This window comes from Charadrius vociferus, unplaced genomic scaffold, assembly GCF_000708025.1.
Source record: "Charadrius vociferus isolate BGI_N301 unplaced genomic scaffold, ASM70802v2 scaffold287, whole genome shotgun sequence".
NCBI lineage: Eukaryota > Metazoa > Chordata > Aves > Charadriiformes > Charadriidae > Charadrius > Charadrius vociferus.
In genome coordinates this window covers 2,299,900-2,324,550 of record NW_009649568.1, presented here as the reverse complement: position 1 = coordinate 2,324,550, position 24,651 = coordinate 2,299,900, and the positions used below count along the sequence as shown (strand labels likewise).

Here is a 24,651-nt window from a genome sequence, read left to right as displayed (position 1 = left end):
TTGAACAGATCATACTCATAAGACTGGAATGTTCTCTTTCCTGATCATCTCTTGGTGATGTTTTGCATAGCTGGGGCATCTTTCAGTCAAGGCATAGTATTCTTTCCAAGTGTTAACCCCTCTGCTGTCTGCAGGAGGAAGCCTTGGTTTGCAGATGGGTCATGAGTGAAGTAGAGTCACGTTGTGCTTAATATCAAATCTGAGAACAGAAAGTCAGAGCTCTGACTCCTTCCTCTCTCTCCTCACCTCAAGACATGCTGCTCCCTGCACTTAATGCCTCGTCTGCTTTCCAACCTGAGTTGCAAATGTTGCTAGATTTCATGAGAAGCAAGTTGCATGCTAGATGCTGCATTCTGCATGTAATTAAGGAGGAAAATTAATGTAGGAGGGGTTTTGAACTAGTTGCTTTCTTCTCAGTATTTCAGAAAAGGTCATATTGGGAAGTTCCATAAACTTGAAAGGAGTCAGAAGGTTTTGTTCTCCCTGCTGTGCAGATAACTGTTATAACTGTACTTCCCAAACTCCTTACAGTTCTTGACCCTGCCTTTTAACTGAGCGGTAGGTGCCAAAAATTAAATCTCCTGTTTAGGTACCATCTTTGGAGGTCTATAAGACAGGGTTGCTAAGAGGCAGTGAATATTCTCTATGAGTAGTTCTAATCAAGCAAAGTGTACAGCAGTCTACTCCTTGCCATTTGGAAACATACTACAGAGTGCAGCCCCAGTCTGCCGCTGATGGGGAAACTTTGCAAGGCTTCTGTTAAGAGGAACAGGTAATGGAATACCTCTTGGAACTAGCTCTAATTTGCTGTCTCACTCTAAGGTTCCTCTGGTGCTTCCAATCTCCCTCAGCCTTTGAAATGGTGGAGGAATAATTAGGGTGAGGAGGTAAGGGAGTGCAGTAAGAGACTAGTTTTCCAAACCTCAAAAGGCAGAAATCAAGAAGGAAAAGCAGAGTAATTTCTTTCTGAAATAATTAATCTGCCAATGACTGAATAATGTGGGATTTTTTTCCTTTCTTAGGAAGAACAAATAAAGGGGATCTCTGAATTTCTCAGTGATATCTAATGACTCTGCCTTCCTCTTTCAGTTCTGAATGCTTTCAAGTATCCCCTGTTGATTGGCATTGGTCTGGCCACTGTCATTGGACTCTTATCCTGCCTCATTGGCTACTGCAGCTCCCGTTGGTGCTGCAAGAAGGAAGTACAGGAAACAAGACGAGAGCGTCGCCGGCTAATGTCGATGGAGATGGACTGAGCATGGGAGCCAGACACACTTGCATTTCAGGAGAGACTCACAGGACTCTTGGACTGTGCTGAGACACTTGCTCACAGGCCCAGGCAAGATGGTGTGTTTCTTCTCTGATTTCAGCCTGGACCTCAAGCTTCTCCTTGGTACACATCATGTCCTGAGAGCATTCAGGCCATATTTAGCGACTCGGAGTTCTCCTTTTCCAGCAGCACTTTCTGCATAGGGATCGTGTCCTTCTAATGTGCAAACTGTTGAGCCTTCTTTCAGCAGGGCCCTGTGACAAAATTCACTAAGGTTTTTTTTGTTTGTTTGTTGGGGTTTTCCCTCCTCTTGGTTTTGAAAAGATGTCCTTGTATAAAAACATGATGGGCAGGGCGATGGGTGGGAAAGGGACTGGTAGAAGTGTTAGACTTTAATTGTATTAACCAATCTACAGTTCTGCTCTACCCCCATCACACCATCCTGTTCCCTTTCTCTGTCCACCTTGGTATCTCACAGCCTTCTCTATATTGGACTGAAGGCTACAGAAGGTTTCTCTGCTGATGCTTTGTGAGACTGTTCCAGCAAAGAATTGGTTTGTGGTTGTCAGCATGCCTTCTCTCCCCTGGCTTTCAAAGGGTTTGCAGTTAACCCCAAAACGTAACTTGCTTGGAGGTCTTTGAGACACTTTTTTAAAGCTTTTTTTTAATTTTATTTTCAGTGCTCAAAGCTCTTAGCTGTGGTGAATAGGGACTTACTTGGCAACCCTGAAGAATCAGTCCTCAGACAAGCATTTGTTGGGTGTCTACTTATGGCCACCTTCTCCCTGACCCTTCCACCTTCTTTTCCCCCCAATACGTTGTGCCTGAGACCCTGTTCTGCTTGGGGCAGGGGGGCACGTGGTGTCTAGGGACGATGCTTGGCCACCTTCTGGCCTTGGCGGAGGTGGGAGACCTTGCCCAACTGGTGATGGTGTGACTTATGGAGGAAAAAAAAGAATAAAAATGAGGTGGATCGTTGTCTGCAGTTGGCCAACTGATCATGTTTAGAGAAGACTTGTAAACTATTTATTGCCAAATGCACAGACCAGACTCCAGTGCTGCTTTTGCCGGTCACTCAGTGGTAACCCTTGAACCTGTGAGCAGAGTGCGAGATCTGAAACGCAGCTCAGGGTAGGAATAGGAGCAAGCCCAAGAGGGCAGCAAGAATCCTTCATGTTCCAATGATCCTGGTCTTGTACATGGGCCTGCAGCAGGGCTTTGGGTTTGAGGCCTATTCCTAGGTTATAGTATAGAAGTCCTGCTTTGGTCTTCCACATACAGTGAGCTGGCTCCTGAGTGGGAGCAGCTTCTTTTCCAGGCAGTCCTGTCTTCCCAGCACAGCTGGTGTTTTAAGCAATAAAAGTCAGAATAAAGATACTGTGTATAAACAAACAAGGAAGTATGACTGTACTGCAACCTGATGTCACAGCCAGGGTTTGGCTCGCATCAAGAAGGGTGAGAAATGTAGAGCTGAGACCAGGTCTCAATCCTTTGCATTTTTTATATATTTTTTTTAAGGTAAAAGGAAAGATGCTAAAGGAGAGCATCCATGGAAGGTAGTGGCTGTGATGTGCTGTTGCCATAGACTCGTGTTATGTATTTGGTCTGCTTCACTAATATCTCATCCCACTGCAAATTCCAGGGGAGCTGCAGGTCTGTGCTATGAAGGCTTCATTTAGAATTACTGTTTGTGGAACCTTGCACTCAACACTATAGCTATTCCAAAATCAGTTTTTTTTTGCGGTAAGTTTTCTTTGTGCGGGTTCTTTTTTTTTTCCTGTCTTGCATTGTGACCTTTGTTCTGAGGCTGACATGAGGGTTTTTTTTCTAGAAGGCTATTCTGCTTTCCACAGCCGAACACACATGCAGTCACATATGTGTACATATGTATGCATAAAGGTGTCCAATGGTTTTTGGAAGCTGAATGTGAGAGATCTTCAAAATGGACTTGATTTGCATAATTGGGGCTTGCAACTTATTATTGGATTCTCTAAGACATTTCATATAGTGTTCCAAGACTGGAACACCCAAAACCTATAAACCTCTGGAAGACTTTGGCCTGAACATTCATAGCAACTTTTCTTTCTGGTTTGATACTTTCCTTTTTGGAAGAGCTCTGAAAAGGACTGTGTTACAGGCAGATGTAGCTGCTTCTGCTGAGGGAACAGGGCAGAAGCAGTGTCTAGCTTTTGTTGTGAAAGCCCAGAAATCTGTAGCGATCCTTTCCAAAGGAAGGGAGTTGAGGAAGGGATTCACTCAGATAGTACTTTCACAGCAAGAATTTTTCTTCCTCTCCTGTCTGCTGTAGTAAAATCTTGCTTTTTCCGTGGATGTTGTGAAACACCATTCTGATGCTTGGTATACTGGCTGTCCTTCCCACACTGATCTAGCAGCTTCTTTCATGCATTAACATCTTCTTTCTTCATGCGAGGCTTGTGGCATTGGGGCATCTTGGGAGGGGTGGGTAGTGGTGGTGAAGTTCAAAGCACAGCGTCAGTCACATTCTGTCCTTGCAGACTGACTCCTTGTTCCTGTGCTCCTGGTTAAGTTTTCGGGAGAGAGGATCATGACTGTAATGCAATAATTAGGGAACGAACAAGCAGGGAACCGCCAGCTCTTCCCAAGCACACAACATAGCACACTTTCTCCCTGCTGGAAAAAACTCAGGGTTATTCTGGTCAGAGCTCCCTTCTGTAGTGAAAGGTCCCCATGTCCTTAGCTAATGCTGACTTTCCTTCGTGGCCCATAACAAATCATCTTTGTCATTCCAAGTGAAGCAAGTTTGCTGCTAGCTCATACTGCTGCCAGCCACTTGGAAGGCAATGCTGCAACCCCTTCCACCCTGTATTTGCTGTAGTTGGAAGGCTAGGAGCTGAGGGGCTAGACTTACCCCCCAGGTTTCTTTCTACTTGTGCCAATTTTGTATTACCCCCTTTTTTTAAAATAGAGTGGGAATCTTATCGCTAATGAAACAAAAATATCTAGGTCACTTTTCATGTTTTTTATTATTATTTCCTGTGTGATCAGGGTTTGTGTGAGTGGAGGTGTGCGTGCATCCGGTTGTGTATTAAACCTGCCGAGTATCAGGAGAGTAAGCTGCCTGAGATGCAGTGCAAGCATCCATATCCTCCCTGCGGCAACCTGTGGTATTGTCAAAGTATCCTAAGGGCTCACGTTGATCTTCCTCTATTCATGTTGCCACGTCTCCTGGTTAAGCTGGTAAATTTCTCCAGGCACTTGGAATTTTCATCCAGGACAAGCTTGAACATCAAAAAGCAGAAGGGCAAGATATTTTCTTTCTTTTGTTTTAATTTCCAGGTTATAAAATAAAGTGTTTGGCACAATTCTGGAATGCAGGTACCGAATAGTTCTAACAATGATGTGTAAATTGTTTCTTTTTATGTTTAAAATAAAGAGCGAGCCTTTTTGATTATGTCTGTGCTGTGGGTCTGGATGTTTGAGCTATGGGCAGTTCTTGCCTTGTACCTTGCATTTACGCAGACACTGTTGTTGAGGCAAGAGTATCAAATGTAAACCTTACAGTCCTCTTTCCAGCACTGCTTACTCTGTAAAATAACCATGAGCTCTATTTTACAGTAGGTTTTAAATATTTGGCTACATTGGTGCGATGACTTGGGGAATGTAATTGTTTTCTGATTCTATCATGTTTCTACCCCACTGTAAGTCAATGGTTTTGTTGGGGGAGTTTCCTTTTGATTACCTAGGGCCAGGAGTCACAGTTAGGAGTGTGTTCAATATCTGCTCTAAAACCTGGGCATCAGATGTTGAATCTCTGAATCCTTCCTGAGGTTTCTCATTTCCAAGGTACAAGGGGAAAATCAGTAGTGTTGGAAGTAAATTTTGTGCTTACCTTGCCAATGGCTGAATTTGGGATTTCACCCACTGCCAGCAACCACGTAAGGACACCACGATAGTACAGCAAGGAGGTGACTTGCTTTCCAACAAGAAGTTGCTTGAGGCAGAAGTGGTTTTGGAGTCCAAGACAGGCTTTGGCAAAGTTGCTTCTTTTTTCAAACCGGTGCATGCTCTGTCTAAAGTGGCTGCAGTGCAGGCCAGTTGATAGCAAAATGTGTACCTTGGGCTTCTTTCCAGATGGTGGTGTTGCAGCTGGCGTGGAAAGATATCCTCTGTATAGCGTGCCTACAGGAAGCTGGGAGGTGGCGTCAAGCTGTAAGTTCCTCAGGGGTAGCAGAGACCATCAACTGAGACAGAGAAATATAAATGGTCCCTCAACAGAGCCTTTGGCAGCTGCAGATGTTTAACACATACGTGCCCACGAGTCATGAGTGGCATGGTGTGGGACAGCAGCTGTTGGCCTCTAGCTGTGCGGGTTACAGCTTACTGGTAAGTTTGGCTTAGCTTTATGAAATCCTCTTGCCTCCCCCACCTCTTGGGATGACCTGGATCTTAATACAGTTCTTGACAGCGTGCTAGGATTTTATAATAAAATAAAGCCTAAACTTCAAGTCTGGAGATGAAGGGGGATACTTGCAAGTAACTGCCGGGAGTTACCAAGTGTCCAGCATCACCTTGTATCTGCCATGTGTTCAGCTCGGCTACCTGCATATAGGGGTACCTAGCTGCCTCGTGTCACAGAGACGGCCTGAAAAGCGCTTCCATGCCAGAGTCTAGGTGTTTAGTTGCTTCTATAGCACTGGGCTTAGGCAATGTGCTTGGCTGTGCTTGTTCCACGATAGTACCCAGGCCAGTCCTAAAACCTCCACTGGGCTGAATGGGACTGGAGTAGAGTAGAATGCATGAGAAGACCTGCCTCCTCTTTGTCATGTGAAGGTGAAGCTGGTCATCCAAGTCTTCAAAAGAAATGTATGGCTTTTGCCTTTTCAGTGGGACTCTCTACGTTTCTATGACTGCAGGGGGCTGAGGTCTGTACAGCAGGTATCTGGAGAGATGGTATTTCAAGAAAGAGACAGACTTTGTGAAAGCAAGTTAGTATTATATCGTGCTTTGTTCATGTGGGATTTTATAAACTCCAGCATGTACTGGGCCTTAGATTAGACCGCAGGCTTAGTCTGAATGCACCTCTGATGGCTTGAGAATTGATCAATGAAGCTTCAAATAGATGGACATGAAGTTATATTTCTTGTTGGCAAATTACCCTGGTTAATGCCCTCTGGTTCCTTGTTTGTATGATCCTGCCAGTGATTTGGCATATTCAGCAGATGGCAAGGAGTCTCAAAGATACAAAGTTCCCCAAAGTTTCTTAAAGGATGGGGCTAGAGAGAAGGGAGGATGCTCCTAGAGCTGGTCCAGCAGAGCTAGCAATAAGAACATAGCAGTTACTGGGCATCTGAGAACCCACAGAGATATCTCAGAGGACAGGACCGGTGTTGCCTTTGTGGCTCTGGTTGCCCTTTTGCTGACTTCAGTTCTACCAAGGTCGTGGGCATGGTGTGCAGCGGCTGGGATGTTAGGGCTATGGTAAACAGGGAAAATACCCATACTGCTTAGCATCTGCCTGGATATATATGAAAGCTGTACATGACTACAGCCAAATGCAGGTTCTGAATGCAAGTACAGTGCTACTAACCTCCCCTTTGGTGTTCAGATACATCCTCTTTCTTTATGTCCCCAATCTTGTTTGCTCACTTCCTCCATGTTTTGTTCCCTCTGCCTTCCCTCTTTCGTTTCCCGTTCTTTCCTTCAGGAGTCTCTTCTTGCCTTTGCCATTTAGACAGTCGTTTGTCTCTGCATCTCTAAAGGATCATGCTCTTTTGGGTTCATATCTCTGAGGGAGGGCAGGGGTATGTTGTTGTGGTGCGTCCTTGAATCATCTGCTGAGGGCTCAAATTGCAGAACTCCAGCCCGGTGCCTACTACAGATCACCTGCAAGGCTGGCACCAGACACAAATGCACCCAAATGTTTTGTAGTCCTCATGATGACTCCAGACAATATGCAAGGAAACTAAGCATCTCTGATGGGGAAATGACTCCAAAGAGACATTGCAAATCCCCTTTGCCAAAGCAGAAGGAGCAGATTTTATTTCTAAATAAGACGGTTTTGGCTTGCTTTCTCCCGAGTGGCTGCTTGCTATCGTAACACAAATGCTGCTCAGTGTCTATGAGTTCCAGAAAAGTGACCACTGTGCTGAACATTGTACCTAGTGTGAAGCAAAGTCATTTTTCGAGGTGACTATGGTAGGATTCATCTTTAACACCAAGGCTAGCCGCCCTGGACTTGAGAAACAGATACCTAAAGAATGCAATTTATCTGACCTACTTGAGATGTGCATTTTAGAATACGGAGAACCTGAAGGTACCCATTTCTCACCATAAGCTGTACAGGAAAGTGCAACTCACCTAAGCCGTGAGAATTAGGTAAAATAAATGCTAAAAAGTATTGGCTGGGCAGGTAGGGGCTGACAGAAATGAGGTAATGGCAGCTCCCTCTAGTGATGGGCTAGAGGAGGATGGAGGAAGCCACAACAGATGGCTGTGGTCATTATTCAACCAAGAGACACATGATGGATCCTCAAGATCTCTGTAATGACCTTTATCACATAACTTACGATTTTGTGAAAACAGTTCCAGGGTGGATTTTAATCTCAATTATTTTTTTTTTTTCACTTGTGTAACATCTGTGCCTTTGCATAAGAATAGTCTTTGGGTTACAATTGTCAGGATGGATCCAATCTGCTCTAATTGTGGTTTATATCCTTGCACAGGCTTCTAGTCTTCAGTCATACAGCTTTTCTGCTGTGTGACTACTGGAGTCAGCCAAGTCTCATACTGAGGTCCCTGGTGTGTTGTCCAGTGTCCAGTCCCTCTGAAGCTGTCTCTTCTAGTAGCTGTACCAATAATGGGTGACCAGGCTTCCTGAAGTATTTATTTAGAGCAAAATCATTGCCATAATGCCAGTCTTCCAGCAATGAAAAGGACAATGTCTTTATCGGGTGTTAGGCCTTCTTCCACAGGGACAGACCTTACCAGCTGTTTTCTGTCACTGCCCACTCTCTTCCCCCCAGCATCCCATCACTGTGGGCTGACAAGCATAGCCTCTTCCCCTAGCTCAGAAATGTCCGTCTTCAATGTTTCAGGGAGAACCCCTTCAGAAGCTGATCTCTGAGGACCCAGCCTGGCAGAAGTATACATTTTCTTTAGAAATAAGGTCCTTTTGAAGCTGATGGTTTTTCCTGCAGCCTTTTAGGTCCATGCTGAGGTGTCCTTGCTTGGTGCCATTATCTTTTTCTTTGTGTCTTCCTTTCTGTCTCCTAGTCGCCTGGATTCATCCAGAAAGGTCTTCTGTAAGTTGCTATTCATTAACTTCCCCTTCTTCAACCTGATTGTATACAGTGTTAACAAGATGGCTCTCGGGGACCCTTGGCCATGGCATTGCTGTGTTTAAACCCTCCCTTACTTTGTGTCTGTGGTGGCAGCAGCATATCGTCTGAGTGTCACCACTTCCCAACTTGGCTGAGACCCATGTTTCAGTGGTGAGAGATGTTATCCAAGTCTCTGGGAGTAGCAGGGGAGGTGCTACGGGTTCTCTTAGGTGGAAGGTGTCAGGCAGAAGTAAGATAATGGCTGCTGTGTTGCAGTGCTGGGTGTATCCTTTATCAAGCCCTTCAGTGACAACACTGAAGGAGGAGTTGCTTTCACACCAAGACTGACAATCCAAGCGCAAAGAAGCGAGATCTAGTTTGTACATTTGCAACTCTTCCTGAAGTCTCTGTTTAATCAAAGCCATGCACCCCGCAGGCTTTCCCTGGAGTTCACTGCAGCTCCTGCCTTTCGTTTGAAGGAAATTTGTTTGGCTTAGTGTAAATATAACTTAACCTTTCTGTGACTGTAGCCAAGACATCCTCCTTTAGTGGAAATGGAGGATACCGGCAGCAACAGCATCCGTATCGCCTACACTAATTTCTGCTGTTCTGCTCTTGGGTTGCTTGTGTGGCAATGAGGGCAACATGGGGTGGTGTTGTCCAGTGCTCTACCCAAACCGGTGCTGAAGAAGGTGAAAAGGTGGCATATAGGAACAGAACATCTACTGCATGACCAGGTACAGCTGTCTGGTAGCTAAACACATCCAGACCACTAAACAGCATGTTAATACTACATTTTGAGTCAAGATCCAACTCTGACAACACCTCAGGCCCCAAGCTGAATTTCTTTGGACACTTCCACGTATCTACTTGGAGAGAAGCTTCATATTCACAGCTGATGGGTGCTTTAGGCACTTGAAGAGGAACTGAAGTTGGCAGTTCTGGGATTTTAAAAAGGGCTGCTCTGGCTCTGCTATCAGACCTTGTGAAACTGCTGCTTTTCCCGTGATCTCAGAGGAGTGGGGAAAAAAGGGAATTGTTTCAGGAAGATGAGCAAAGGCTTTGATGCTAGGTGAGCTCTAAGTGTAGTTCTGCCATCGCTACCTTGCTTTATCATTTCGGGAGTATAGCTTTCTGTTCTTCTTAGCGGTGGGGTGGCCACACTCTGTCTGTACGGACAGAGCCTTAATGTCCTGGCTGGTAAGGATGGGACTTTCTGGCTACATAGGTGGTGGGTTTTCCCCAGGTAGCCCTTGTGCTGCTTTGAGACCTACAGCCTCTCCCTCTTCAGCCCCATCCCTGCAGTTGCCTGCCTACAGAGGGGGAAAAAAAAAAATCGGTTTTCAGATTCACATGCTGCAATCAGAGAGAGGCATGTGCTTCCTGAAAAGCACCTTGGAGACCCTATGCCTACCTTTAGTACTGGGAAACACATATTTTGTGCATCTTCTGCTCAGGCCTGTTAGGAGAGCAGCTCCCTACTGCAGCCACTGGTGCAGTGGGTTTTGGCAGCTGGAGTTGTCATTTTTCCCAACTTAGACATATTTAACAATTGGCTGCAGCAATGGCTGTTTAATTCCCTTGCTAACATTTCCAGGGCAGCTCTCCTTTTTTTTTTTTTTAAACCCTCTTGCTTCTGGAAATCCTGTAATCAAATCCAAGCTCTGTCAATCTAATTAGTTTTGAAGTACAGCATCTCCATAACTGAGAGACCTAAATAAGCAGCTTAATATTAAAACCTAGCTTCTCTCCCAACACATGATACTGTTCTGTATTTCCCCACATAAGTTCCTACTGAACAACAGCCCGCTGCAACTGCTTTCCCTCTTTTCCTCTCTTAACCTCCCTCCTCCTTCCCTGGCCTCTGCCCTCCCTGTGTCTGTCAGGAACCAAAACAACCAGGCGCAGCAACCTTCTGCTGCTCTGCTTCAGTCTTTCACGATGCAGCTTGCTTAGAAGATGCTGATGCCACTTCGAATGCCCAGTGTGGAGAGGTCCGAGGGTGGCATGTAGCAGCTCCTGGTGCTGTGCAGGAGCTGAGCCAGGCAGGGGGGCTGTACTTGCTGACTGCTCGGTGTCATGATCGGGCCCTGTGTGTGCTGCAGCAGGGGATTGCCGGGATTTACAGAGGGCAGGCTGCGCTGCTTTGGAGACAAGCCCCGCAGGCAGAGGAGCGTGGCCTGATGTGGCGCAGGAAAAGGCAGCTGCTGAGCAATGCCTCTGCTGAGGTGTCACATGCGCTGGGTCCTTGCTGGGGTGCTGTGAGGAGGTGGCAGGGATTAGCTCTCTCGGTGCAGCATCCCTCCTGGTCCCCCGTGGCATGTTGTGCCCCTCCCTGAGATTTCTGCCACCTGCAGCGAAGGTGAGATGTCCAGGAGATTTATGTCAGAAATGCACTGTTGGCCCAAACTACCAAGACTGGGGGAGCTATGGCTGTAGAGGAGTGAGGCTCTTCAGCCTTTTTGTGTGGGTAGAAGATTAAAAATAAATAAATAAATAAAATAAGAGGGGAGAGGGGCTAAAGAGCACTTTTTATTAGGATAAGATATGTGAGGCATGTGGTTCAGGCTCTGCTTATATCCCACTGGCAGAGCAGGTTCAGAACAAGTGTGTTTCCCTGCTGCTGCCACAGGGAAGCAGGAATAACCATCGCACTTTCCTGAAGGACTTCAGTGTCTCTGCAGTGCCCTGGCTGATTTTATTCTTGTTTGACTTTTTGCAGTAGAAATGATGATGCAAATGCCAGTTCACCAAAAGAGCTGTGGGCGTTCTCCTCCTAGGCCAGTCCTGGCTGCTCACTGCTGAGAGCGGCTGGAGTCCTAGAAAGGTGCAGTTGCATAGGACAGGTGTTTGTCTACTTCTCAGCCTGTTCTGCTCTTAGATTTCAATTGTTTGGGTTTTCTTTAATTATTTGTTTCAGTTCCTGTACCAACAATATCGTGGGGTTTTTTTTGTGCAAAGCAATCGCAACAGCCTTTCTATGCTGCTGTGGGTTTTGCTCATGAAGACCCTGTCCTTGCTGTGCATCGCATCCATGTCCCACAAGGGCTCAGGACACACAGGATTTGAGTAACAGAAGCAGTCCTTTCCATTGCCATGAGAAAAGGTCGCTATTTTTTCACCTTTGCAAGGCTTCCCCCTGTGTTTGTGGCTGTCTGGCTTCCCTGGGACTGGTGGGTGGTTTGGTTCTGCAGCACATCAGTTGGGGATATCTTTATCCACCGAGATCTCGCTCTGCTCCAGCAGCCCAAGGTGAAAGCCCACATAGCTGTGAGGCAAGCTCCCAACAAAGCGAGCCCGGCTCCAGCAGCAGCTGGAGGATTTGGGCATTTGTGCTCCGTCAGGAGGTTTCTGCCCACGAGAGCGTGCCCGGGGGATCGTGGCTGAGCCGGCCGGCCTTGGGGAAGCCAGGCAGCTGGCCGGCTCCTGCTCTGTAATTGGGGGAAGTAACCAGCTGCCTTTGATGTCTGAGCTGGGCTGAGAAAACCTGACAGCAGACTTCAAAGTCTGTTGCGCCAGCTCCCCTGATTATCTGTAGGCTTCTGGCGCGTCCCCCAAGACTGCCAGCTTATCCTGGCTAATGCTGCTCTCTTCCCCGCATCCTCCCACCCTGCCTGGCTGCAGTCCCTCGCTTTCGAGGCTGTAACCTCCCTCCCTCCCTGTCCTTCTGCCCCTCCCAGGTCACTGTGGGTATGTGGCAATGGCATTTCTGGGCAGGGGACATGCTTCCTGAGGTTTGTGAAGCAAAGGCAGAGGAGGCATTTTTTGAGAGCTTGCCCATAGCCTGCACCCCTGGGCTGTATTCCCCCTCTCCATTCGGTCGCAAGAGCAGCCTGAAATGCAGAGAGCTCTCTGCAGCCGCCCTTTGCAAGGCACTGAGGCGTGCCTACAGCCAAGGAGGCACTATGTGTATTTCCCCTCCAAAAAGTCTTTTGGGAGCAGGGCTCCCATCCACGTTGCTCCAGGGCAGGTTGCACAAGCCTGAAGGGTGAGGAGGGGCTGGGAGGAGAGAACTGTGTTGTCTTTGCGCCCTTCAGCCTCTCTGCTGGGACCTTGCTGCCTCAGATAGTCTCGAGCTCCTTTGCCACCTGTGCTTTGGTGCTCAGGGACCCCCAGGGTGCTCATCTGTGTAAGCAGAGATGTGGAGGGCAGGTCCTTGCTGAGGGCTGGCTCGGTTGGGGTTGAGGAGATGGTAGAGCCACGGGGCTGAGCAGAGGCCCCTGACCAGTTTGCTTTCGCCTGGGATGTTGCATAGCAATGCCAAAAGCTCATGGGGGAACTCTCCCTTTTAAGAGTTGTTTTGTTTTTTTTTCTCCCAGAGCAAGCAATCTTGGCAGTGGCTGAAAACCCTTCCTGTGCAAAGCTGGATTTGCTCAAGATGTAGTTTGAGGTTTGGTTTCTTTTGGAAGATGGGGTTTGCTTCTACTTTTCAGAAGGTGGGGCAGACTGTGCTCTCTGCTGTGATGGGTGAAAGCCAGCAACAAATGGGATGACTGTGGGCAGGGGAAAGCGCAGCTGCCCTAACCCCAGGCACCCAAATGAGGTGAAGGGAGCTCATGGGGGCCATATAGCCAGATACGGGATCTGGACTGCAGCCCATCCCCTATGCTTGCCTAATTGCTTTTGGGTCTTTGCAGTCTGTTTCCCCTAAAAGCCAACACTGATTGTGGGGTCGCCTCCTTCATCCTCAACTGCTTCCTCCATAGCATTTTTATCCTGCTGTGGTAGTGATTCTGCCTTATCCCCATCCATCCCCAGGCTCCTTACAGCGCGCAAGGTCAGTATCTGGTCAACACTTGTCTGTCTGGGAGGTTTCTAAGTCACTGTGGATATTGCCGATTGCTGCTGTGCTCTTTTAGGTAGAGTCTAACTTTTACCAAGCCCAGTGCAGCCAGGGTAAACTTCCCATTCTGCATTTTTGGTGGTGTTTTTCTGGAAAGCTTTGGCCCAAAGCGGCTGAGCAGCGCCCCAAAAGGGTGCCTGCAAAGGGATCTAAGGAGGCACGAGGAAGGAGAATGGGTATGGAGGCATGCAATTAAAGATGGTCATCACCTGCATGAAAACCAAAGCAACCTGACCTCTAGCCTTGTGGTCTGGAGTTGGAGATGGTGGTACCCTGCCTGGGTATGTTGAGAGGTGGCCCTGCAGCTCAGGTGCTGGCGGTACCCAGGCTGTGCCAAGGGCTAGGGGTCAATAGTGTTTAATCCCCATGGCCCTGGTGTGACACTTTAGCTCACCAGGTGAGGTGCATGGGCACATGCACTGCCTGGCTTGGAGGAGGCAAATCCTCTGCTCCTTGTAGGTACTTGCAGGGACCCACCCTCTGTGCTACCCAAGAAGCTTATTTCCCCCTCACTTCCCATCTGGTGTCATCCCCAGGAAAGTAGGGTAAGGTGATCTTTCTCCCCTATGGATTTGGCTTCCCTGGTGTGCTTTCTAATGGCAATGCTGTCTTTGTAAAGGATTCTCTGATCCTCTTCCTTTACCCTGCCTTGCATGGTTAATAGCCCTGCTGTATGTCTGGTTGCACTGATTTCCCAGGGAGGAAGAGAGTAAGTTTTAGACTGCGTGGTCCCAGGAAGAGGGAGCTGTTGGTTTTGTCCACAGAGCCTCATCATTGCCTGCGATAGGGCTGGGCCAGGCAATCCTGTTCTCCCTGGTTTCTCTATTGCAAATGTAAACAGCGACTTATGCATCATTAGAGTTGCAAGCTTGGAGTTAAACTGTCCCCATGTGTGTGGTTATCTGCACACTGACTGTCGGAAGCTCACTGAGGTTGAACTCCAAGTTTCCTTTCAATTTTCTCTGTCGCTGTAGCAGACGTGCTTTTCCCTCCCCCAAAGTGGTAAGCAGGTTGGCTTACTCTCAGCAGCAGCATCCCTGGGGCACTGCTGGCAGCGGGTTGCTCTTGGAAAGCAAACCCCTTCATCCCTTTCCTTCTGAGATGGGACGGTTTCATCCTGCAGCAGGGAACAGAAGCCTACCACGAGGTTACGGCTATGTGCATGGCTGTGTCCCTACAGTTGTGGGACGTGGGACCTCCTCACCAACAGGTGTGTTGGGGCACTTCACTGCTTGCCAGCCTCTGCCCTATCTGCTCACCTCCTCTGTGGAGGCAGCGTGCAGGTGTCAGCCCTGCGTTGCACCCTCTTCTCCCAAAACAAGTGCTGCTCCTCTGGTCTGTTTCATTGCAAAAATGGTAGGTGGCAGGGGACAGGTGAAATCCTGCAGGGACCTCTCTGCCTGCTGTAACAGCCTGGCCCCTCAGCCGGCCTGCATTTGGCTCTTTGGAGAGCTGTGTGGTGCTGCAGGAGCTGCGCACGCAGCCTGACGAGGAGCCGGCTAATGGAGGCGCGAGCCTTGCAGCGAGGAGCATCTGCCTCTATCTCCTGGCCCCTCAGGCTGTCATATGAATCAGTTTATTAAACTGGGGAAGGAGGGACCTCGTGTTTGTTTTGGTTCATTACATGAATCTCCTTTCCTCTAGGAGTCCCCTGGGATCAAGCAAAAGGACTTGTTTTACGTTTGGCTTTTGCTTATGAATCCCTGAGCTAATTTAGCCGTTCAGTTGATGCCTTGGCAGCACTGCGGGAGCACTGTGGCTCAGGGGTAAATGCTTTGTGCCACCATCCTTCCTGGGGGAAAAACAAAATCAAAACAAAACCCAAAACACCAAACACCCCCCCAAAAAAACCCTCAGACAAAGCCTTTCAGAAGAGTGTCTCTGGTTTGAGCCCTTACTAAAGTTCAGTTGCATGTCCAAGAGGTTGGGTTTCCCCTGCCTGGGATGTGCCCCTGTCAGCCTCCTACTATGTCCCTGGCACCTGCTGGCAGGAGCAGCAGCGTGCCCCAGGCCATGTGGTGCCAAGGACATGATGCCATGCAGCAGTTGATGCCGCTGCAGCGCTTGCCTCTGGGGCTGTGGTCAGCAGTCATCCGGCCTCAGCCCTCCCAGTGCAGCTCCTTGTGAGCGGTACTGGTCCAGGGTGCCCTGCATCCAAGTACCTGCCCATGGGATGTGCCTACAGGAGAGCATTCCTGGACCATTTCTGGCTGTGTGGTGATCTGCCCGGGCTGGCAGTTATGATGGAGGGTCTCCTGCTTGGTGTAGGCGATGGGCTGGTGTGGATGCTGTGGGAGAGACACCCCACTTTGGGTGCCCCATGGCACCCCGAGGCAGAGCTTGGTCAGCCATCCTCAGGGAGGACTGTGGCAACCCAACTTCTACCTGAGGCATCATTCTGCTATCTGCAGCTATGGAAAATAAATAGCCGAGGGCAGCTTCAGCCTTAAAAATCTGCCCCCGTCCCTCCCTGGGGTCTGGCCCCTTGCCCCCTCGGTTAGCGGGGAGCAAGCTCCTCCATGCAACAAAGTGGAAGTCACGAGGCGGAGGGTTAGCCTGCGCGCTGCTGTGGGACATCAAAGCCAACAGGCGGTAGTTTTGGGCACCTGGCACGCACACAGTGGCAGGAGGGGCCTGGGGCATCACCCTTGCAGTGTGGGGCTGGGGTGCCGGCTGTCACCTCCCAGGCCCGTGTTACTCTGCTGTTGCACCCCGCTCCCCAACCTCTCCCCACTATTTCTCAGCAGAGGAAACCACCGCTGTTTGGCAGCTTCCTCCCAGACGCTTTCAAAATAGCAAGGTGGCTGTCACCATTGCCTATAAGAGCCTTCCACCACCCCTCTGGGAGAGAACCCAAACAGAGCTGTTTCCCATGGGGCTGGAACAGTGCCTGGTGGCTGCCTTCCTCCTCCTCCTTGGTGAGTGCCCTGCATCGTGGTGGGGACTTTCCTGGGGCGGGTGAGGGGGAAGTAAAGCACCCCCTTGGTGCGGATGGGACCTTTGCAGGTGGGTCGCTCAGCGGGCCACCTTGCTGGGGCTGCAGGGCCAGGATGGCACTGCCGTGGCCACCACTGCTCTGGCTTGGTGGCTGCAGGAAGAGGTGCGGTGGCATGTTCCCCTTTCGGCACTGTGATTTCACTACAAAGCGATAGCCCAGACCCTGGCAGGGTTTCACTGAGGGGACTGGGGGTACGGAGGGGGTTACCTCACTGTCCCTTCACTTAGGAGGGATTTTCTGAGGGTTTCTTCAGTTGTGGTGCCACTAGCTCTCTTCACTGGCCCAGTCTCCATGGTCGGTTTTTGACTCAGTGCCCACGTCCTGTGGGCATTTTCCTCCGTGGGCATGATGGGCACCAAAATAGAGCGAGTGTCACCACTGGGAACTCTGCAGGAGGGGAGGGTGCACAGATGGCCATCATCTCCCAAAACCCTCTGCAGGCAGAAATGGGGGGAGCCCTTGATCCTTCCTAGTGCCCTTGCCTTCGGAGGAGCTCTTCCTGGCCCCCTCTCCCACACCCTCCCCGGTTTCTGTCCATGGAGCACCTCTGCAGCACCCAGCCTGCCAGTTCCGTCCCACGCCCCTTGGCTTCTGTGTTGCATCTCCTTCTCTGGCAGTGGTCAGCTCTGGCACCTGCTCCCTTTCCCTCCTAGCTTGTGCAGGATTTGAGTGCTTGGTCCTCTTGATTTTTTTTAACACACTGCAAGCTTCCTCCAGTGATCTCAACCTGGTTGCTGCTCCCTTTGAACAGCTGATTGAGAGATGCTCTCCAGCCATGTACAGGCTTGATAGCTCTCTGGCCGTGATGCTCTGGTCTCCATCGTGTGACCCACTGTGCTAGGAGACAAGAAAGTTCCGAGGTCTGCTGTTACAGGAACTTTTTCTTACAGTTGCAAGGGGTGTGAAGTCCTTTGGACTTCGTGCTTCAAAGAATGAGACTGCAGAGTAGTTCTTTTCAGTATTCAATTACGGTCCTGTGCACACCCAGACCCACTGCTGTTTTGGGTGTGCAGCCCTCCGGTAGCATATACCCCTGCAAGCACAGTGTGTGCTGACTGTTTGCCTGCAGGTTTGAGCATTGGCCAACGGGTGGTGACTGTTCAGAAGGGACCCCTCTACCGCACAGAGGGGTCCCACGTCACGCTGTGGTGCAAGGTAAGCGGCTACCAGGGCCCGGCAGAGCAGAACTTCCAGTGGTCCATCTACCTGCCCTCGGCCCCCGAGCGGGAGGTGCAGATCGTCAGCACTGTCGACCCCTCCTTCCCCTACGCCATCTACACCCAGCGCGTGCGCAGCCGGGGCATCTACGTGGAGCGGGTGCAGGGGGATGCCGTCCTGCTGCACATCACCGAGCTGCAGGCGCAGGATGCTGGGGAGTACGAGTGCCACACGCCCAACACCGATGAGAGGTACTTTGGGAGTTACAGTGCCAAGACGAACCTCTCAGGTGAGTGCTGAAGGAGAGCCCCGTTCCCTGCCAGGCAGGGGTGCGGGCAGGCTCCCACTGCCCCCTGTCTTTGCGCTGGGTAGAACTGCTCACCTCCTGGTCCCTGACAGAGGGGCAGCTGGGAAAGGGGAGATTAATGGGACTGGTAGGCGCAAATTTTTCTACTCCTCACTGTGGGATTGCTACCCTACCCCCTGGGTGGCTGAGGTTGGGATGCCCAGAGGTCCCTCAGCAGGATACTGTGGCCATTGCCTCCGAGCCAGGGCAAGGGAAGGGAGAGGAAGCCTTTGCTGTCCCATGGCCTGACTTGAACTTCTGTTTCTGAAGCAGCCACAGTATTTCACAGCCCAAAGCTTAGGAGAGCAGGAGTTTTCAGGCTCTGTACATTAACTATTGATGTCCTCTCAAGTCAGGGTATAGAACTTGACACAAGTGGGATGCCCCCAGAAAGAGGGAGTGAGTACCTCCTGCAGAGCACTGGGAGAGGGAATGCAATGGCGGGGAGAGGCAAAGGGAAAGAAAGGCACTGCTGTGAGCCCACCAAGTCTACACAGTGGTACGGTGCTTCCATCTGGTATTCATCCCTGTTTCCACCTTTATCTTGGTGGTGTGCCAGCCTGTGCTTGGGATCATGAGGGGCTGCTTGCTAATCTCTTTGGGGTTGCCTAGTTAATACTGCCTGTAGTTTTTCTGAAGAGGGTACTGCAGAGAGATTCACTGTGCTTTCTTCCCTGCTGAGGTTTTAACCATTTCACATCTCGGTGTAGGCTGATGGAAGCCTTGTCAATCAGCTACAAAAGATATTTCTCCTACACTGTCAGATCCCTCAGGACCTGGCTGCGGTTTTGTAGGGACCAGCAGGTTGCCCATCAAGGCCAAGAAATTATTTTTCCCATGACCCGCTGCTCTCTGTGTTTCTCCCCTGTGCTCAGTGATCGCAGACACCCTCTCGGCTTCAATGGTGCCCCAGGTCCTCACCCATGCTGAAGGGGAGACGATGGAGCTCACCTGTGAGGTGTCCAAGTCCACCACCCAGCACACGCATCTCTCCGTTAGCTGGTACCGTCTTCAGGGAGCAGGAGAGAGCCACGCCGAGGAGGTCCTCGCCCTCTCCAAGGACTTTGTCTTGAGGCCGGGGCCCTCTTACGCGCAGAGGTTTCTGGCTGGGAACGTGCGGCTGAACAAGGTTGGGAACACCACGTACAAGCTCTCCATCGGGGGACTGGAGCCGTCTGACGGGGGGCAGCTGTACTGCGAGGCAGCCGAGTGGATTGAGGATCCGGATGAGATGTGGAAGGACATCTCCCGCAAGCAAACAGGGAGGACGTCACTGGCAGTCATGAGCCAGGGTAAGGCCCTTGCAAACTCCCATGTTGGCTCCAACTCCTTTGTGCATTCAAGGCTCTATAGCAGCAGCCTTTGCCCGTTGCCTCCGCCACAGCCCAGGGACCCACTGGTGGGTCTGGCTGCCTCCACCAGGCACTGAGGAGGGCAGGGTTGGTCCTTGGGGCCATGGAAGCCCCTGGTTTGGGAGCTGTTGGTGCTTCTCACTTTGGAGGTTCCATACAGCTGAATCTCTGATGCTAGCAGCAATCGTGCAACCTCGCAGGCCCATGTGAGATGTTAGCAGAGAGCGCGGTGTGTGCCTGCAGCAGCCTGGCTCCTTGGCAGCGTTAAGCTTCAGTGCTTGGAAAACCCCGTTACTGGCTGTCTTGAGGGACTCGTGGCCTCAAAAACTGGAGCACACAATAGTCAGCTGCCCATCATGGTGCCTGGGTACAGGCACCAAGGGACACGGGGATGTGCTGCGTGTGCTGCATGGCTCTAGTGGTCTGCTGGAGGTGGCTTGTCTGTCAGTGCTGTCACCAGTGTGCTGGCTTCCAGAGCAACTGGTGTTGCTGGTTATTAGACCATCCCTGTGTCTCCTCCTAATAGTTCGTATATGGCAGTAATGGGACTGTGGGTCACACTGGGCTTTGAAGCGCGTGTACCAAGCTCCTGGCCTTATGCTCTAAGAAAATGTAGTATTAGGTATTTATAAAGAGGGGACTTAGACCTGGTAGCATGTATGAGATAGATTAAAATAGGAAAGTTTGAAAACCAGCCCCTTGCCAGTGCTGCCCATCCTCCCCCACTCCACTCTGCCTCTGCCAAGCATCTCCTGTTCCCTCTGCCCGGCAACTTCCCATGGCTCCTGGCACCTGTAAGCTCTGCACTGCCTCTCCCAGGGCCGGTGGGAAAATCCGTCTCTCCCCACTGCCCTGGGATGGTTACAGCGCTGCGTGTTTGCTGCCACTCCTCTGAGCACCCTGCCTGCCATCCCTCCTGCCACCAGCCCTTTGCTGGCTGCGGTCCCTCATCCTGCTCTTCCCCCAGCTGTGTGTGGGCAGCTGTGCTCAGAAGCAGCAGAAGTCTCCTTCCCACCAGTCAGTTTTGCCTCAAAGCCGACCAGACAAGGCTGCGTCTAGTTGATGCCCTTTAACGTATGCAGTAGCATGTAGTAAAATAGGAGCAAGTCTCTCACTGAAAACCTGCCTGGAGAGGTGGTGTACCCCGTCCGCACGCCTCGGGGTGGATGGAAGAGGCCACAGAGCCGGGGCAGTGAAGGCAACCTGCGTCTCGTGGGAGGGCGGTGAGTCAGAGCAGGAAACCAAAGAAACAGATGGGTAAGGACCATGCACCCCATGTGTGGCTCAGGGGAGCAAGGTATCAGGGGGAGGGGGAGGGAAGTGCAGTCTCCCACTGTCAGAGCATGGTTCCCGAAACCTGCCTGACTGGCAAAGCTTTATTCCCCTTGTTATGCACTGTTTGCAGCAACGGCTTTCCGTGTCTGCTGTTGCCTGGTGAGTGATGGCAGTCGGTGCGCTTTCCTGCATCTGCTTGTTTAAGAAGGTTCGTCATGACCGATAGTGTGTGGCTTTGGGTACCAGTGGCACAGGAACATTTAGAAACAGAGGAAATCTGTTGGAGTTTAATATTTACCCTGTGGTAGCTGTTAAGGGTAGAAGGGAGGCGATGGTGGTAAGGGAACAATATGGTGGGTGTATTAGACCTGCCGGTATTGCTAGGGGGAAACAGCGGCGGGCGTATGAGCCCTGCATCACGTCTGCAGGGCTGGGGGGTCCCTCCAGCACCCAGCAAGAGAGCCTGGGCTGTGGGGCTGAGTGCCTCATCACACCCGGGAGCTGGTGACCACTCTGATAGCGGCCAACCGCTCCATCGGTTTCTATAAACTCTCCATCAAATATTTGGGAATGCCAAACGTATCTGCAGTGGCTGGGATTCCTTTTCGCAAACTGTTTATGAACCAATGTTTAAATTCACAGGGTACTCTGCTTTCAATAAATTATTTGAGCCCTTCCAGTGGCGATCTGGGAGCTGCTCTGTTTTACCTCCAAACTTGCCCTTGTTGTTAGACACGGGGGGCACCGCAGTGACTCAAGGAGATGGAGTAGCGTGAGTCAGGCTGCCTGCCCAGGGAGTCGGGGCTCAGCTGTACCTCCTGATTTTTGGCCATGCCAGTGCTGTGTGGGGTCACAGCACAGGGTTTTGGGGCACCCTAGGGGTCTCTGCCTGCAGCCACTCTCCAACCAGGCTGATGCCAGGAACCAGGGGGCATTAGTGGCAGAGGCTTTGAATGCCCTACAAGGAAGGTGAATCATATCATATGACCCAGAGGTAGGGTCCTTACCTCAGATCCGGCTGACTGCCCAAGAGGGTCTGCCAAGGGGAAGATGACTTTGTGCACCCTCTGTCACTACCCTCTTTGCTCAGCACCTGCTACTAGTCACTATAGGGGGCAGGACAGGGACTAGGAGATGACCTCCACCTCTTCTTGCTTCCCTCTGACTTCCCCATGCTGTGACAAGTCTTGACATTTCTCGTTTCTTTAGGAACTAACACAAACCCCCTCCAACTTGGAGAGCATCTCTTGCCCGCATCCCACAGCAGCCAGTGAGGGCTGCAGCATGCATGACCAGCAGCATCAGATTCAGACAAGCAACCTGAATGCTGGTCCTCCACACACCTTCTCCCACTACAGACAGCAGAGTTAAAAAAACCACTGAGTGATAAAGCCCCTTTGTGCCCCTTTCTGGTTTAAGGGATATTTGTTACATGGAGCAGAACAGCTCCAGGAGCTGCCTTCAGTTTGGATGTCTGACCTGAGCAGGGGGTGGCTGTGGCCCGAGGCTGTCCTGGTGGGCACTCTGCTCTGGGGGGGTAGCTGCTCCGAAGAGGGGAAGCTCAGCTCCTTGGGGCTTTCATGCTTCCTCCACCTGCAACTGCTGGTTAGTGCCTGGAACTGGCAACTGTCACCCCATGGGCAAAGTTTTCCATCGTGATCACTTTTCTAATGAAAGAAAATATGTCAATAGAGAATTCTCTCCTGTTTCCCTCTGCACAGCCATCGGTGCTGCCAGGCGGGAGGGAAGAGTGCCACTCAGCACCTACTTTGCTTTTGATTGCCCACAGGCAGAGAACTTTCCGTGAACATCACTGCTGCTGAAAACTCCCTTTCTGAAGGTGATACCTTACAGCTAAATTGCATGGTGGGAGTCCAGAAGAGCAGCAGCAGGCACTTCCAAGTGCTTTGGCTCCTCAATGGCGTGGAAGTGGCCAGGGTTGACCCCCACGGGGTATTGATTTGGGAGGACGAATATGAGGAGAGAGCCAAGATGGGGCAGCTCCGAGCATTCAAGCACAGCAACACAGTTTATGTCCTCACCATCTATAAGGTGGGGCTGAAGGATGACGGTACGTACCAGTGCTCTGTTTCAGAGATGAAGACTCCTGGAGACTTTCACAGCATCCAAACCAATCTGTCATCAGGCATCCAAGTCAACGTGAAACCTATAGGTTAGTAAATCCTAATGGCTGCTCTTCTGGGTAAAGCCTGCAGTGCTTCCTGACTGGGGAATGCTTCGAGTCTGACCTCATCTTGGTAGGGGCAACACACCTGCTGTTTGCAGCAAGAGCACAAATGTGCCGTAAATATTGGTAGATAATAATGGGAAAAACACTTGCTCTGGCAAACGTTAACGTGACAGATGTAGCAGCTGTCAACAAAGTGTAAATCTTTAGCTCAGTCTCTTTGCAATAAATTTTGGGGCAAATAGGTAGAGTTATGGGGAGGTTGGGTCCTTCTGTGTCTTTGGTACAGAAAATTGTGAGCAATGCCTGTAGCTACTCCTAAGGATCACAGGATGACCCAGCAGAACAGGTACTTCTGGATGGGGGTGATCACTGCTATTTCCATCAGTGTGCTCTCCCTGTTTTGGAGGAATGACTTGTGAAAAACCACTCTAAGATGTTTAGGAGACTCTTGGTTTCCTTGTCATAGTTAGAGATGATGACTGTTCTGATGTAGCATGAGCTGCCTGTTGGGACTCTGTTTCTTAAGTATTTCTTTATGTATCTGTGTCCCAGAAAATATATTAAAGAAGAAGAAGAAAAAAAAAATCCAACCACAAAGACCTCTCCAAGGTATAAGAGAAGGCTGGTTGAAAGTTTCAGAAAATTCCTTTCCTTTTCCAATGTCAAGATTTATCTAGTCTCTCTATTTAATGCCACAGTATCTCTGGCTTTCTCTGAGGAGCACAACAATCTCCTCTCCCATGCTGTTACTGTTGTCTGCAGAGAGCCACATGCGCCTGTCCATGTCCACCAGCACGCCACAGGTCGTGGCAGGAGATGCCTTGATCCTCCTTTGCGAGGTGCAAGGAGCGACCAGCCCTGTGTCCGTGCAGTGGTGGCACCAGCCACCGCAGCACTCAGGTCCACGAGTGCTGGTGGCCACCATGGAGCAGGACGGCACCCTGAGCCTGGGCAGCACCTACCAGGATGGCAGGACTCGGGGAAACCTCCGGCTGGAGAAAAAGAGCTCTGGCACTTTCACCCTGGTGATTCCCAACACGCTGGATGAGGGCGATGGCGGGCGGTATGGGTGCAAAGCAACGGAGTCATCCCAAGACCAGAGCTGGACAGAGGAGGGGGAGACAGCAGTGACAGTCAGCTCCATGGGTGAGTTGGGCCACCCTTATTTCTGGGCTTTCAAGCTGGACACACTGGAGGCAAGACTGGAGAAACGGGTGGATGCATGTGGGTAGGACAGAGGTCTGCTGTGCCCTGAGCTCCGCTGCTGCTGCATGGTGATGTGGGGCTGATCACTTGGCCCTGGAGTGCTTCAGTTTCCCCATTTCTAGCAGGGTGCTTGAGTCCCCGTGAGATGTTTTGGGAGAGACAAGTGGGATACAACAGCTAAAATAGCCTGAAAGGCAGTGGCTTGCTCAGCAGGTCTTTCTGACAGTCTCCTTAACTTGAAGCACAAAATATCTGTTCTAGCAGCATAATTACTTACAGTAATTAAGCTCAACAAAGGCACTTGCTGAGTTGTATGGTGGCCTTTGTCAGAGATACACTCCTGGTGCTGGCATCTGATTGCTTCTCCTGCTCTCCTGTCTGAACACAGAGCTGCTAACCTCCCCAGCACTCAATGCCCACACCGATTCTTCTTTTGATTGCTGGAATGGGTGTCTTTCTGGAGAGGCAGCTTTTGGCTGTGATTTAGGGTCCGTCCTTATTGCTGGGCCGGGTGCCTGAGAGCACCAGTCGGGCCCCAGGAGTTGTTAGGCTTTTGTGGAGGGTGGAAAGAAGCAGCAAACAGGGCAGCAGCATCAGCAGAGGATCCCTGGGGAGACTGGAAGAGAGGAAACTCGGGGTTGCCTGGGGGGCCAGGTAGGAGAGGGCCAGGGGCTGCGTGGGGCTGGCAGAGCACAGCACAACTCGGGGAAG

The 24,651-nt window shown here is 50.6% G+C and overlaps 2 protein-coding genes across 2 annotated transcripts in view; both read left to right on the top strand.

Annotated features, from left to right (window-relative positions):
* The window catches only part of PTGFRN (prostaglandin F2 receptor inhibitor), a gene marked incomplete at its 5' end in the record, with an annotated part of 43,566 nt that extends 38,681 nt beyond the window's left edge, over positions 1 to 4,885 (top strand). The window contains 2 exons of the mRNA XM_009890087.1: positions 1,090 to 1,553; positions 4,871 to 4,885. Coding sequence (XP_009888389.1) covers positions 1,090 to 1,256 — 167 coding nt within the window. The remainder of the gene's footprint in view (positions 1 to 1,089; positions 1,554 to 4,870) is intronic.
* CD101 (CD101 molecule) overlaps positions 1,345 to 24,651 on the top strand; it is a 33,414-nt gene continuing 10,107 nt past the window's right edge. The window contains exons 1-5 of the mRNA XM_009890111.1: positions 1,345 to 1,393; positions 17,482 to 17,859; positions 18,792 to 19,208; positions 22,333 to 22,716; positions 23,497 to 23,962. Coding sequence (XP_009888413.1) covers positions 1,345 to 1,393; positions 17,482 to 17,859; positions 18,792 to 19,208; positions 22,333 to 22,716; positions 23,497 to 23,962 — 1,694 coding nt within the window. The remainder of the gene's footprint in view (positions 1,394 to 17,481; positions 17,860 to 18,791; positions 19,209 to 22,332; positions 22,717 to 23,496; positions 23,963 to 24,651) is intronic.